Below are 17,176 nucleotides of genomic sequence, written 5' to 3' on the forward strand. Positions count from 1 at the left end.
TTTATATCAATTAAGATGTTCATCAATAAAAATTATAATTCGCATCGTGTATTAAATAAATATTCGAATTTAAGCGAAATATTTTGGTTTTTTAATATTTAATTTAACGATTGACGGTGCGAAAGAATTTATAAATTTGATAATTGACCATGAAATGGTATTTGTTATAAATACAAGTGTTTTTTTATCATAAAAAAATCGATGTAATAAGGTATTCTGTTGCTATAAGATCCGCACTGTATATAATTAAATACTTAATCGCAATTTAAATATGTTTTAGATTATTTGTTATGAAAATATTTTATTGACTTCTTGGTTGATTTATGGATTGTGTAAAAAATAATTTTCCTTATAATAAACCTTTTTATGTATACGCTCGTAACATGGTTGTAATATATTCGACTTGTCGTTTTTGATTTGTAATACTGTGGTGTGTTTATCATATAAATTTGTTGATATACTATATTGGATGTGATAGATATTTATTTAACTAGTGTTACATTGCTATGTTTATCATATAAATTTGTTGATTCACTGTATTGGATGAGATATTTATGTATTTAACTAGCAACGCATTGTTTTTTCTAGTATATAAATTTATTGATTCACTATATTGATTGTGATATTAATTTGTTTAACTATGATGCCTTGAGTGTTTATCATATAATTTGTTGATTCACTGTATTGGATCTATTGGATGTAACATTTATTGTTTATCTAGCAATGAAATGGTTTGTAGCATGGAATTTTATTGATAAACAGTATTAGAAGTGATATTAATATCAACATTTACGAATATATAAATTTTTTATTCCTAATTCCTAATTAATGCTTAAAATAATTAATTTGAGCCAAAAATCATTGCCAAATCTAGAATAAAAGTTGAAAATAAAATATCCCAATGAATCAATTAAATAAATTAAAAAGTATATTTGAAACATAAATTTGAATATATTATTGAACTGATGAATTTGTGAGATACACCAAACCACAAAACTTTGCAATTATTTTTGAATGTGTATCAGATGTTAAATAAATGATTAGAATCACAGATTGATGTATTTTCAAAAGATTATATTAAGCTTCTCGTTTTTATCGAGTATATCGAGTTTTCATTTATTGATTGAATTCTCTTACGGATGTTTCATTTTCATTAGAATAATCAATCCATTGCAATTATAGATAATCTTTGAGCGTTGTGATTCTAAAGACTGTAATTTGATCACTTCGATTTATGAAATGCTTTTGAGCTTATGAATTTCACAAAAAAATATATTTTCCGACTTTAAGTTTGCCTCTTAAATTTTATCTTCGGGCGATAAGCAATGGGAATAGCCCCCTTTAATGGCATTATTATCTTTTTATAGATAATCATCGCCCGCCAAACAGTGTTTCAAAAACCCATTCAAGATCATAAATTATTTTTTTAAGCAAGAATTCCACGAATCAAAATAGAAATTGCATACAGAAGTTTTAAACACTAAAAGACAAAACAGATAATTTATTTTCACAAACATACATTTCACGAATAAGTTTCGAAATTAGCCAAACAAAATCCTATAAAAGAAAATACAGAGATAAAAACAAAAAGCCATAAAAAACAATGAAGCGAAATGATAACAATCAACATCCGAATTTCCCGCATTCGTTGTCTTCACACCAAATACCAAATGGACCTAGTGGGCATCCAAACATATACTCCAATCTAAAATCGACAGATCGTCTTTTGCCAATAGCAAACATTGCGAAGATAATGAAAGGCCCGATTCCAAAAAATGCCAAAGTTTCTAAAGATTCGAAAGAAGTGATGCAGAAAGCGGCTAGCGAGTTCATAGCTATAATATCAAGTGCGGCAAAGGATATTTGTGAATCGGAGAATAGAAAGACACTTACGGGCGATGATTTGATAAGAGGAATGGAGCAATTGGGAATGCCTTACTATTCGAGTATAGCTAAAGTATATATGAGAAGGTACCGGGAATCATCCCATAGGACGCAGAAAAAGAGACTCAACAGTGGAAATAGTGTAGACAATAGTGATGTGAGCTACGGGCGATATACTGACTGAATCATGAAATAAACGTAATTGCTCATGTTTTTTTTGTAAAATTCAATTTTTAAATTGTTAATTTTAATTTAAAGGCTATCATCGTGATAATACGCAATTTCAGATATACAAATTTAACTATATAAACATATTTTACGAGAAATATAATTTTTTGTATTATTAGTTTATTACAAATGCCATCATCTTGACAAAGCAAATTTCGATATGAAAATTTTACTGATCCAAACATGTCATCAAACTATTATATTAATGTTTTATTTATTTAAGTTGTAATAATAATTTTTCGATAAGTTAAATTTTTAAAATCTCACATATTTGAATTTTTAAATTTCTAAATTCGTATTTCTAAAAGAAGATAAATTAAATTGATGTATGAAAATTTCGGTTTATAAGCTTTTATGAAATTTAGTTATACCGTGGATTATTTAAATTACTTTTGATTAATTAAAAAAAATGAAACATAAATTTAAAATTATTATTATATCGTATAATTTATTTTATAAGTATTAAATGTATTCTACAAAAGCGACAAATTGAATTTTTTATGATAATATTTCAATTAAATTAAAAAAATATGCAATTCTAAAAATTTTTATTATAGTATTTCATATAAATCAAAGAAGTATGTAATTATAAACATTATTCGTAGTTATAAAATATTATAATATCGTATGATATATTTAAAAAAGCATTAAATTAAAATATTTTATGATACAAGTTCAAATAAATGAAAATATTTGCACTTATAAACTATTATTGTAACTAATTTTTTAAAAATCAGAAAATTAAATGTTTTTTGTGATAATAGTTCAAATATATTAATGCATAAAGATATTCAGATATTGTAAAATTTGTTTTAAAAATATATATAGTTTAAATTTTACGTGTAAATAGTTCTAATAAATTTATTTTCTAAAAAAGGACTTATTAAATCGGCATAGTAAAAGTTTTGGTATGTAAGCTTATTTAAAATTTATTTTATAAAAGAAAAAATTCAAGATAAATTGTGATAATAGTTCAAATAAATTACTGTAGTATGTAATTATAATATTTTATAATGGCCATACTTTTTAGAAAATGGGTAAATTAGGTTTTTTTTATAATATTAAAATAAAATATCGATAATAATATAAAAAAATATTATTATAGGTGAATTTCTCGATGTTGGGAGCTTTTTCTAATTTCGAATTTACGATAAATTATATTCATTAATGTTTTCGATGATTATTATTGGGATAAATTTTTTCGTATATAGTTATAATCCAAAAAAATGTTATTGTAAATCTGCTGTATAGTTAATTATATTTCCCGCTTAAAAACAAGACAAGAAACCATTTCGGGGTAATCCACATATATGTCATAAAATATGCTTTGATACAAATAGTATCGATTGATTAACTCAAATATAGTAAATAAAATTGAGTTATAACCTAGTAGGGCAGGTATGTTCCTCCACTGATTAAGTAAGTTAATTGGCATCATGAATGAAAAAATCCTATTCTTGTAATAAATTTAGCGGTTAGCACACTTTTTATTGATTTTAAGTGTTGTGAATAAAATCCATAATCATAATATACAAAATTTGGTTTAAAAATTCTAAATTCATTAGAATCAGATATTAATGCCATAACACGGTTTTAAAAGTTTAAATTCATTTGAATTAGATTCTTTTCCAAAAAAAAAAGTTTGAAATATTAAATATATGCAATAAGATTTATTTGATTTATTCTTGCTTTTATATAATTTTACAATTTATTTTTATTTATATTGGGTTTTTTTCTGATATACTAAAGCGGTAAATTAATTAAAAAAATTGTCTTATTTAATAAATATTTATTTTTAAGTTATAAAGCCATATTTATAAATTTATTCGATATACTGCTTAACTTACCCAACAAATTATCCTTTTACCTATCTTATTTTCTTATACAAAAATGCAATTTTTACTTTTTACTTTTTATAAAGATAATTATATCATATTATTCATTAGATTCAAATTTTGTCACTTCATTTATCGCTTCTTTATGCATATTAAAACTATTGATCACGTGTAAAATTGACAATTTGTATTTTTTTCAACCTATTTGTGTACCATATAACAAAATATAATTATTTAACCAATATAATATAGTTTTTAATGTTAATGCTTCTAATAACTTTATTTTAGTATACTTAGATTTTTATTTTGTTTTATTCTGCTTTTTTGTTATTAAGTATATATATAATGACTTATTTGCGTCATAATGCCTTTTACTTTTAATTGTTTAGCAAATAACACAATCATTATATTTCAGTAAGCTTATTATCTTAATTTTTATAATTAAAATTCACATTTAAATGGCAAAAATTATGTATACTTTATCCAAATATTTATATAATTGGATTAAGTTGGATATTTATGATAAAAAATGCCATTTTTTTGTATTTTTTCAGATAAATACCATAGATTATGTAAAAACCAAGTGTATTATAATTTTTTATTGAAAATTCTATGTTGATTATTTATTATCATAATAAAATCTTATTTCGAAAGCATATCCGTTATTTCATACTTTTACAGGAAACACCAGATCAAATTCTAATTCCTTGTTTTTTAACTCTATAAAATGAAGCAATAAACAAAATTGTGTCTTTAATTATATTTAAAATTCATTCTATGAGACTTTAAAGCATAATAATGTTTTTAACAAACACTTTCTTCAAAATGTGAATTATTGACAACCTTAATTCATTAATTTGTATTTTGTGATAAATTGATTTTTTTGTTTTATATAATTTTTTTTTTTGCTTTTTATAGTTTATTTCACATTTTATTATCTCAATCTGCCCTAAATTTCATACAAAAACAGATTGGGGTCTTATTAAAGGGTTCGATTTTCAAAAAAATGTATCTGTTATATGCACAGCCTGGGTATAAATAAGCACAAAAAGATAGTTATGTGTTTCCTTGTTTTTATGTTTACACATATATATTTCGATCAAAAAAAGCTTTTTTTCAGATATTACAAATTAGGTTGCAAATAACAGAATCAAATTTTTTTAAGAAATGTATATTTGGTCTATAAAAAAACTTGCAACTCGTTATAAAAGCATTAATATTCCGTAAAATATATAAATGGTAATTTTCGCGAATTTAATTACTATCTAAAGTGAAAATATTTTAAAAAATTTTGAAATAATATTTTTCCGCTATAATCGTTTCCTATAAAACAGTTACAGGTTTTAATTGATTAAATATTTATTTTTGTATATTTTTTTTTATTCTGTACTTTGTTTAAAATTAGTAAAGTATGAAAAAATTGTATCTTTACACAAATTCATAAGGAAATTTAACTATATCGAGCAGAAGTTCAACTTTATTTATTTCCTAATGTAATGGAAACCGTTAACTTTATACTTAAAACGGATAAATTTTTATGATCATAAGAGTAAATATTTTGATGCCTTGAATTTATAAATAATAAAAGAAAATCGCATCTATTAAAGTCGTCATATAAGGGTTTGAAACACCATTTACCCTAAAATAAAAAAGATTGCTGCTATATGCGGCAAGGGCTCGATAATCGAGTTGGTTTAATATGCACCGAAACCAAGCGTATATACAAATAATGTATTTTTTTGAGTCACGTGGATAATAAAGCGTCAATTTTATTCTTAATTAGCAATATGTGCTATTAATTATGCAAATTTTTGATATATACCAGAAAATCCGAAATGTCGGATATTTTATGGTTTTTTTAATAAACTAATATCGCCACACCAGCTTTCTCTGAATCTTTAAATTTGCTTTGATTGTATTAAGCACTATAAAATAAGATTTATTCGTTGAGAAATTTTATCTATTATAACGATACAGACACTGTTTCGTTCAAAAATTGGTTTTAATCAAAAATATACGATATAAAAATTCATTTGGTATTCAGCGTGCCATAATATAATAGAAGCTACCTTCATCCTTTTTTTGTCTTAAAATTATATATAAAGAGCATAAAACTTCATCATATTTCTTTTGTATGATTATATATATCAAAACCTCGGTTTCATGCTACCATTTGTTTTTAAATGAATATTTTAAACCACTGATATAGTGAAATATAAGCCGACATGGAACTTATTCATACTAATAAGCTATTTTAAAAGAATTTTATATCTTTTTTTGTGCAAACACTAGTAAAATTTTTCTATGTAAAGTTTGTTTTCCCAACTATGGCAATTATACATACTTTATAAAGGGTTTAATTAGACTTTAGAGGATCTATTCTAACTAGAAAAGGTTTTAATTACCAAAAAAACATTATAAAGATGTTTAATTTTTTGTAACTAATTATTTTATTTAATGATTAGATGGGGTGGTATGGTTGAGTGGTTTACAAGTCGGACCCCAGTGTGAGGGGTCGCGGGTTCCACTTCCACCCACCCCACTAATTTCCAAACGAATTTACTCTAAAGAAAAATACCCAAGGGGGCGGCCAGTGAACAATAAAAGATAAACCATAAATCATTGACAAGCCATGAGAAATAGGTGGTTGCTGTGTAAGCCGTTGAACTGTTCTTCCAGAATGAAAAAAGATCCCACACCGTTCAGCAAGGATATAGGTAAGTGTAGAGTGTGGTTGTAGCTTGTAACTCTTAGCTATGAACAGTAGACAGAATCTCATTCCCTACACATAATGACTGCCGCCTATGAGAAAGGGCCCAATCCACGGTGATTACGGGTGACAAGAAGTGCTGGAGGAGTCCCACAGAGAGACGCAGCAGTTAAGCAATAGTTCCTATTAGTATAAAGCGAACTTCCTAAAAGTAATAGAAGTAAAACATAAATAAAGTAAATTCGATTAGAATTTTAAAATTTTTAATGATCGGATCGTATCACATATTATAAATTTCAGGATCAAGAAGTAGCTTCAAAATATTTTTATTTATTTATGGGTTTATTTTATTTATATCAATTTTATCTGTTTAGACGTGGTCAGCATATTGGGAATATTGCACAACTTCTTTATGCATCTTTTGACACCTTCTCCTGATCTATCTTCATCAACTGTTCTTCTTCTCTCAAATGTGATGAATTCTGGTGTCTTGCGAAGTGTGAGAGCTTGCATGTATGCTTCTACTTTTTCCTGAATTTTTAACTCCTTAACATATTTTTTATGGAATTTTGTAATCACCCCATCCTAAGTCATTACAAAGAAGTAGCTTTAAGATTATTTTTAAATGCTATACTTTTGTACATATTATCTGTTTTTTATGCTTAATATATTTAAAATTTTTAGTGACTCTTAAAGTGTCTTAGATTACAATTGCTTTTTTCCTGTGTCAAAATTTAACCAGATGCTGCTGACTGATTATCTTGAACTAATGGATTTCTATGCTATTAGACTTGATTGCTTTTTTTACAATATAGAATATAAGATAATGTCCTTAAATTGTCAAAAAAAAAGGAAAATCGTATTTTTTTTGAATTTTCTTAAAATTAGCCATATTTTTGCCAATGATATCAATGGAATTTTTTAGGATTAATAGTATGGGCTGAAGTTAAATTTGTCTTTACAACTTATTCAAAATTCCTTGCTAATTATAATTAATAAATGGTGTTTATATAAATAAAATATTGATAATTTGTATTAATTTTAGTAACTTGTTTTCTGGAAAAATACATATGACAAGAAATAATAAAAAATTGCTGTGTTTTTATAAATAAATATGAAATAGTAACTATTTATTTTAAATGACTATTTTTTAAGAAAAATACACCGCTAATTGTAATGAATAAAACATCTAACGAAGATGTTTAAGTGAATTTTGTTTATTTTAATTATAACGATGGAATTGCTTCTTGATAAATTATACAGTGTTAATATTTAAATAAATAAAACTACTCTTCTTGTTCCGATAACATCATCTCTCTGACTTGTTTCATGGTCATTTTTTTTAAAGACTCAATATTAAATCCATTCAATATTTTTTTCTCAAGATATAAGTCAATCTCATCAATTTTATTATCAAACATCTGATTATCATGAAAAACCTTTTTAAATGCCTTTTCTATTTTTTTTAACAATATGGAATTTCTTTCGCTACATACTTGCTTATCTTCTTTGAAAATTCTTAGACGTGTCTTTTTAAGACTCTTAACAGTTGTTAAATTATCCAAACTATAATGTTTGAAAATTTCACCTAAATCCTCATTCAAAAAGATAAAGCATAATGTAGCATCGATTACATGGATATAAATATCTTTTTTAACAATTTCAAATACACAAGTTTCAATATTCTTGATATCTGGTACATACAATCCTTGATGTTTTAAATAATGAATTGTTCGATAGAAAAGTGCAGAATTATATCTTTCAGAACTTCGTTGGTATGGAAAATTTCTATTCAACATAAGAAGTACGTAATGAAAATTTTTTTTCGATACGGGCGCGAAATCTTGAAGTAATATCGGTATTTCATGTTGTTTTAGAACATAGAATGTTGTTATGATTACTTTATCGACTAGACTCATCCTATCCATATATATCTTCGAAATTATTAAGGCAACAACTTCATCTGTATATTCTATCCTATCTAATCGCTCAAGTATTTGTCTAACAGTAATTCTTACATGGTCTTCTTTGTTATAAATTTTGTATTTACAGCTAGTATTCGACATTTTTATTACAGAATTATCAAATGTTTTATACGACGAAAAAAAAATTTCAGTTAAAACTAAACCACAATTTACACATATATCTTCGATAATATTCGGATGTTTGCAATCCATATTTTAGGGCTAATATTTAATTGGAATTTATGTTTATAACAAATATTTTTTGGAATTTTTCAAAAATCTTCTTGGTATCTAGATGATAAAAATTATATTGTTTCCGATATAATTATAAAAATCGTAATTTATTTTTATTTTTTTTTGAAGAAGCGAAATAAGATAAAAAGAAATTTTGTAATTATCATTTATCTTTGGATGCCGATATATTAAACCTAAAATACAATATTTTTTACATATAAATACAATTCAAAATAATACATTTTTGTTATGTGTAACCTTATTGAATTGGTTTATTTTTAACCATAAAACCACGCACTTTTTTATTGACCAACAAAACAGCGGATCATCCTTAAAATCATAAATGTGTTCCTTTTATTTACGGAATGAATCCATTTACAGTATTGTAAACAATTAATAGGCTATCCACGGCATTATAACAAACTTTGTTAAGAATTGAAATGTGATAGAATCTGTATAATAAGCAATTCAACTATGAAAAAGGATTAATAAGCAAGCTATTCACGAGATTATAATTACATTGTTAAATAGATGTATAATATGATAGAATTTTCAAAAAAAAGCAACAAATTTTTTATAATATAATTGAAACGCCAATATAATTTTAATCAAAGAGATTGATTTTTTGTTATCACATGATAATGAATTTAAAAGTAGAATTTTCTAAAAAAATTCAAAAAAAAAACAATAGACAATTAAAAATTTTCAAATATTAATCAATCTTAAAAAAATGCTATAATATTTTAGATCAATGAATTTAAGTATTGTTATCAGTTAAAAAATGATTTTAACACTTGTACTACAACAGAATAAAAAATTTCTCATGATAAAAATATTTAATTTAAACTAAGCATTTAAAACAACATTATAGGCTAGAATATACGCTTGACACTTGGTTTACTCACAAATAATCATAGATGAGAAATTAAAACTTTTATGTTTTTTATTAAACCTAAGATAAAGTTGTGTTTTAAGCTTTAATATATTGCATTTTGAGCCATAAATTATTATTTTAAAAAATTTACGATTGTATTATATATTTGAAGATAGAAATATATATCCTATTTGAATTATATTTAAATAATTGATTTTTTAAGGGTAAATAGGCGGAAATAAATCAAATATTTTTCTCTTATACATATAAAAATTTTTAAATGAAAAAGATCACGATTTGTGCTGGATTATTAATATATGATTTTCATGTCAAATTTTCAGGAGACTTAATTCTTGAAATACTAAAAACAGCAAATTCATGGTTACATATTTTGAAATATTAATAGCAATGTGATCAACTTGATTTAATTATGCTAAAACTAAAACAGGAAAAACATACTAGTTAGAGGACGAAATACCATTATTTGCAATTATACATTAAAATGGCTTATTTAAGTAATTGAATGTCTTATTAGGGCCATAAATATTTATTAACCTTTTCAAATTTAAATAGATATTTCGAGATGAGCATACCTATAAATAAGTTTGCAAAAAAATTTAAAATATCACCCCTTATGAAATTAGACATATGCAGAATTTAAAAATGGTATAAAGATACAAGATTTATAATTACTAAATATGGTATATGTGCTTGTCTTAATCGTGTAAATTTTTTGAAATTAATAAATAAATCTGCATGAAAATATTAATCAATTTATATTTGATTTGGAAAACCGATTTATTTCGTTTTAACTTTTTTTTTAATATACTGGTTTTTCTTTAATTATAAGCTAAAATATATTTATATTTTTAAAATTCTTAATTTAAATCTAAACTTTTTATATTTTACGCGCACAGCATGATATTATTTTGCATAAAAAAATTTTTTAGATACTTCGAGTCAAAGGATGCATTAAAGAGTTGTGCAATGTTCCCAATGGGCTGACCACCTCTAAATAGATAAATTTCATTAAAAGAAACTTAACCCATAAATAAATCGTATAATACACTTCGATCCATATTATAGGGATATTTTGGATCAATAGACAAACCAAACCCCTAAACTTATCAATAGACAAATCCCTTGGTCGATTATACAAATTAAAATCAAATAAATTTATTACAAGCTAATATAAATATTTTGTTGAAATTCTATAAATAGAGTAAAATATCAATATAAAATTTGTAAAAATAAATAATTTATTTTTCTTATATTAAAGCCAATTCAAGTAGAGATTCATACACCTTAGCTTTATTTTGATTAAAAAACAAGAATACCTTTAACCATTCGTCTAAAAGTTGCTTTTTTATGAATTCTCTTTTTTAGTAGTTTGCTTCAGGTTGTTGTTGTAAGACCCAATATTTTGAGCATGGACTAAAGAATCAGAATTAACAAAATTATATTAATGTGTGATTACATTGTGTTCATGGTCATTTAATGAAATATAATTATAACCTTGAAATTCATGCTTGTATATTAATGAAACCCCTCTAACCACATCTTAGTGACATTCAATAGAGTCGCTTTAGTTCTATTCGGAATAACCACAGTAAATTATTTGCTAAGTCAGTATCTTTGTTCCACGATATTAATAAAGCAAGAAAAAAGCAAATATTCCGTTTGATTTTTTTTTTGTTATTTGTGATTCCTTAGAAAAATTGAAATGATAAAGAACTATAAAATTAAGCATTATTTAGAAAAAATCAACATTGGAATAGGCAGAAGCAATAAAATTTATGGCACCTTAACATAAATTAAACCCATTTAGTTAAAGTTAATTTAAAAAACACGTGTTTAAATTTACCAAAGCAATTTAAAAAATTTTTCTGAAAGACTTAATGTTCTAAAACTTTAATAGTTAAGTAAAAGGAATCGGAATGATTTCCAAGCATATTTTCATGAATTACCTTAGTACCAAAATTTTATGTTGCATTTGTTTACATGATTGTTTTAATTCTTACTTCATTATCATGTAATTTCACTCTCTAATTTATAAGCCTTGCAGAAAAAGTAAATTAAAATATTTTTTTCCGATTCCCACTTCTTTATTCGTTCTTTGTATATGACTAATGAATCCTAAAAAAATACAAAGCTAATATATTCTATATAATTAAAAAGTAATTTACAAAAAAATTACTGTTTCCAAAAGAGCTTATCTGACGTATACTTAGTAGTAACGTTTAAAATTATAAAAAATAAAATAATTAAATTAAAATGCTTCTTTTATGTTTTTTTCTAATTAACAGGGCAAGTATAGATGATAAATCTATTGGGGAGATAGATCAAATCAAAGCAAAATTTAAAATGATCACTCAAATGATAACAGAAGGAAAAACATCCGAAAATAATATACTTTGTTCTCAAGGTGGGGATCAAAAAGTATACTTATACAAAGATGGTATAAGGGGTCATTTCTATAAGCTTAAGTCATTAACCGAAAAGCATAAATATATTCACGGGGATGCCCTCATTCTACAAAAAAATCTCAAAAACGAATTTATCTGCAATATCATTTATCATGAATACGATTACATACAGAATGAAAAAAAATTTTTGTCGATAACTGTTATGGAAATGCTAACAGAAGACTTAGATGTAAGATATTTTTCTGAACATACGGAATCAAGATTGCGGTTTTTATTAAAGAGTGTCTTAAAGGGATTGAAGTTTCTTCATGAACATAAAATTGTGCATTCTGATATAAAAATTGGAAATATTATGATAAATCGTGTTGATGACACTAGTTTTAGCTACAAAATAATAGATTTTGAGTATTCACAAATAATAGAAGATGATTTAGTTGCAACAAAAGGGTACACAGTTCCATATGCCGCAAATGAAATTATAATGATGAATGCATGTACACTTAAAAGTGATATTTGGGCGCTAGCAATGCTTGGTTACTTTGTATTTATGAAGAGAATACAGCCGGAAATTGAACATAAGGTGCTTTATGATCAGCTTTTTTTAGATTTTTATGCTTGTACTGGCAAATTAGAAATATGCAATGAATTTAAATTGTTTCTGAAAAAGTGCCTGAATACAACTTATTCTGAAAGGCCCAGTGCAAATGAATTACTTCAACATGATGAGTTTATTCTAAATAGTTCTAAAGTCGAGATTCAATAAATTATCCTGCAAGCTCATTACTTGATATGATCTTAATAATTAGCCCTCACAAAATACTCTTAATTTCAATTATTATGTTATGTAACATTTATTATAAAAATCAATCATTATTCTTAATTGTCACAAAATATCATAAAAAATATGTTAAGGAGTTAAAAAACCCGGACGAAGTAGAAGCATACATGCAAGCTCTCACACTCCACAAGACACTTGAACATATCTCATTTGAGAGAAGAAGAGTAGTTGATGAAGATTGATTAGGGGAAGGTGTCAAAAGATGCGTCAAGGAGTTGTGCAATATTCTCAACACGCTGACTACGTCTAAATAGATAAAATCGCTAAAAAGAAAATTAACCCATAAATAAATATCTTATATTATTCTTAATTTATAGATCTATTAAAAGGGATAGATATAGTTCATATAATTAAAATAGCATTATATCGGTAAAATCAAAGTCTCATGACTTTAATACTCAATAAATGCTGTATTTTTTCATTGTAGAACTATATAACAGCAGAAATTTTGAATTTTTTATTGTAAATCAGAAATCTATTTGAGAAATTCACAATGTATTTTTTTTTATAAAATTACAAAACCTACAAAACTATAAATGTAAAATCCTGAAAAATAAATTCCGAATCTGTATGCGAAATACTGTATCATTTTTATATTATATAATCGCATAATTTAAAAAAAGCAAATATCCAATGAAAATATAGAAGGATGAATTCTGAATCCTAAATGTGAAAGAAAATAATTTCGCTATATAATTGAAAAACTATAAATCGTAAAAAATTAAAGATAATAAAAAACTTAAGAAGAATAAATTCTGAATCACAAATGTGAGATAAAAAAAATCCATTATATAATTGAAAAATAATAAACCATAAAAAGTTAAAGATAATAAAACCAGAAGTCTTAGTGTGAATAAATATATTAATTTTATTTTTAATATAATTACACAAGTTAAAAATATAGATATAATGCGAAAATATTAATGTTCCAATAATAAAATGACGAATTAATAACAGAAAACCTATTTATACAACATAATTTGTATATTATATGGTAGGTTTTAGTTTTATAAATTACTATCTAGGAGATGATTCTTAGAGTTATCTATTAAATTGCAACAAGTGTTGTTATTGTTTGCATGAGGAAAGGATTATGTCATGAGATCATATTGATACTAATTCCGCCTCCAATGAAATAAATTGATCGAATAATATAGTGTTTTAAATGGGCTTTAATTTTGTCAATTTGTTTTTTTTTGAGATAAGCTTTATCTCCAAAAAAAAGTACTTTAAAATATAAAACTCGCAATTATCATACCGATTAGTATAATTTCTTTAAAAACAAAAGTGTTTTATAAAACAGTGACCTCAATCGATTAAAATTTCTTTTCTTGCTAAAAAATTATTTTGAGATATAAATCATTTTCTCAGAAAATACCGTATATAATAAGCAATTTAAAACAACAATAAAAATCAATGCATATCAAGTAATACAAGATAAAAATAATTGAAGCCTATACCTTAGCAGGACTTGTCTATTGTATTGTAATGTTGTATTTTTATGGTAATAACATCATAAATGGTTTATATTCGATTAAGAAATGCATTTATGAAATATTACTAAAGTTATACGGTAATATTAGAAAATTAAACCCAAACCAAATCATATTAAACATTAGGTTATTTTGAATTTTAACACAAATTTTAGGATTTAGCATCTTATTGTGCATTTAAAATGTTCCAATACATTTCAAAAATATTCGGAATGCTAATAACAAAGTTCTAATACATGATATTTAGCATTATAGGATTCTTAGTTCTAAAAATAGCATTTGATAAGTTCTAAAATTAATAATTTTAAAGCATATCTTTAAGTAACAGCTTTAATTAAGGATTTAAAGTATTAAAAGCCTCGAGTTATTATATGTACCCTTTCCTTTACTTTTATTATTGCACATAATTGATAATTCAAATTAACCGATACAATACTCATATGACAAGTAAACTAACGAAAGAAGAAGAAAGACAATTTATTCACATAAAGAACAAATTCATTCCGATAGAAAGAATAGGGGAAGGCACTTTTAGCACAGTTTTTAAAGCAACAGACATAAGAAGTCAAGGTAAAAAGTGCACATATGTTGCCATAAAAAACATAACAAGAACAACGAATCCGCAGAGAATAGAGCAAGAACTTGCTGTTTTACACGATTTGAATGGAGAAAACAATGTCATAGAATTGATTTGTTGTGAAAGATACGAAGATCAAGTTATTGCTGTCTTTCCATATTTTGAGTTTATTGAATTCAGAGAATTTATGGGAAAATGCACAATTATTGATATCAAATATTATATGTACAATTTACTGACAGCTTTAGAAACTGTACACAAGAAAAATATAATACATAGAGATCTCAAGCCGAGCAATTTTTTATATAACAAAGAATGTAGAAAAGGTCTACTAATTGATTTTGGCCTTGCTGAATATGAAAAAGATATTAATAAACAGAATATTGCACCAATCGAAAAAGAAAAGAAGCATAGTCTTGTGTTCTTTAGAAATAACTTGACAAGGAATTTTCAACCGCCTGGTTATTATGCTGGTGATCAAAGACAACCCTTAAAAGCTGCCCGTGCTGGAACAAGGGGATTTAGAGCTCCAGAAGTTCTTTTTAGGGTAATAAATCAAAATACGAAAATTGATATATGGGGATGTGGCGTTATTTTTCTTGTTCTTTTGACTAAGCGGTATCCTTTTTTCAACTCACCGGAAGATGTTGATGCTTTGGTCGAAATCGCAACCATCTTTGGAAGCAATGAAATGAAAAAAGCTGCTCATCATTATGGACGAACATTCAAATCTAATTTACCAACTATTCCCGCTAAAAGAATATCGTTCGAAGAAATCGTTTCCAGTCTTAATCCCGAATTTTTGGCTGGATTTGAGGCGTTCGATCTTTTGTATATGTTGTTGGATTTGTATTCCGAAAAACGTATAACTGCAGAATGTGCTTTAAAACATCCTTTTTTCAACGATATATAACCTCTAAAGACAAAATCCAGCGTAAATATCACATTAAATAAAAAATATCTCATAATTGTCTCATAAACAATAAATAGACTACTACTGTCAAAAATAAATCCATCAAGATTTTTATCTTACATATGAAGCTACGTTTATTCTTTATAGGTATAAAATAATCAACCGTATAGTTTTTAACTTCAAGCATACAAATTTATACACAAAAAGGCATGTATATTCGATAAAATAAATATATAAATAAAGATAATGTCTATTTTTTGATTTCAAAAATCCAAATTTATTCGTAACACGCACATAAAAATAAACAGGGTTCAGACCCAGCGCGACTTATTTTTGTGAGTTTGCGGTCAAAAAAAAGCCAAAAAAAATAAAAGGTTTTAATTCAACCACCTCAATTGCGTCACTGCTGCGGGGAAGCATCCCCATCATGCCAATAATGGCTTTTATTATTTGTAGTAGCGTTAGGGAATCGAGTCAAGTTGTTACAGCTACACAATCGAGTGTATGTTAAAATCCCTAAATATATCTTTTACCGTGGGTTGAATTGCACTGTTTGTTGTGTGTGCTTTGCAACTAGGCGGGAATAACTACAAGTTGTAATTTATTAACGTGATTTAGTGAGGTTAATTAGAAACTTAGATAATTTAAATTGAAGATTATAGATCGAGTATTCTCACCAATCAACCATCACAAACTAAGATAGCCTACATTTTTTATTTTTGAAACAAAAAAATTACAAATCCGTCTATGTGGGTTTATCAAATATGTTATGAAAGATGATATCAAGTCCAACATATATTTATTATTTAAGTCATTTCGAAAAAAAAATGTAGAAATAATAGTTTAGGAGCTACAAAATCCAAACATGGTTTTTAATTATACCAACTACTAAGCTTGCCGCGCCTTTAATGTAAAGTAATATTTGTTGTCAAAATTTAAAAAAATTATTGATGTGTGATTCCACTAGCGCAAGAAGATAAATTGAAATTTAAGTACACATTACTGTATTTTTATTAAACAAAATTAAAATATAAACCGTGATGTATCATTCAAAAAATAAATTTAGAGGTAGAAATATAATCGAGCATACAATGTATACAATTTTTCATATCTTGGTTTTATTATTCAAAAAATCATAAATAATGTTCTTCTTCACATTTATTGCAAATAAATAGTGAAAACAAGAAAAAAATCTCGAAT

General features: G+C 25.4%; 1 protein-coding gene across 1 annotated transcript; it reads left to right on the forward strand.

Moving 5' to 3' along the window:
- The first annotated feature begins 14,926 nt into the window (after positions 1–14,926).
- LOC147067660 (uncharacterized) lies at positions 14,927–15,976 on the forward strand. Its single transcript, XM_085953472.1, has one exon. The coding sequence runs from the start codon at positions 14,927–14,929 to the stop codon at positions 15,974–15,976; it is 1,050 nt and encodes a 349-aa protein (XP_085809598.1).
- Positions 15,977–17,176: the final 1,200 nt, after the last annotated feature.

The sequence above is a fragment of the Rhyacophila brunnea genome, unplaced genomic scaffold (genome assembly GCF_057557595.1).
Source record: "Rhyacophila brunnea isolate RB1 unplaced genomic scaffold, BYU_Rbru_1.0 scaffold_35, whole genome shotgun sequence".
Taxonomy (NCBI): Eukaryota; Metazoa; Arthropoda; class Insecta; order Trichoptera; family Rhyacophilidae; genus Rhyacophila; species Rhyacophila brunnea.

Bases quoted from the DNA above. Each gene is read 5' to 3' on its own strand.
- LOC147067660 (XM_085953472.1), top strand. From the start codon at position 14,927: ATGACAAGTAAACTAACGAAAGAAGAAGAAAGACAATTTATTCACATA.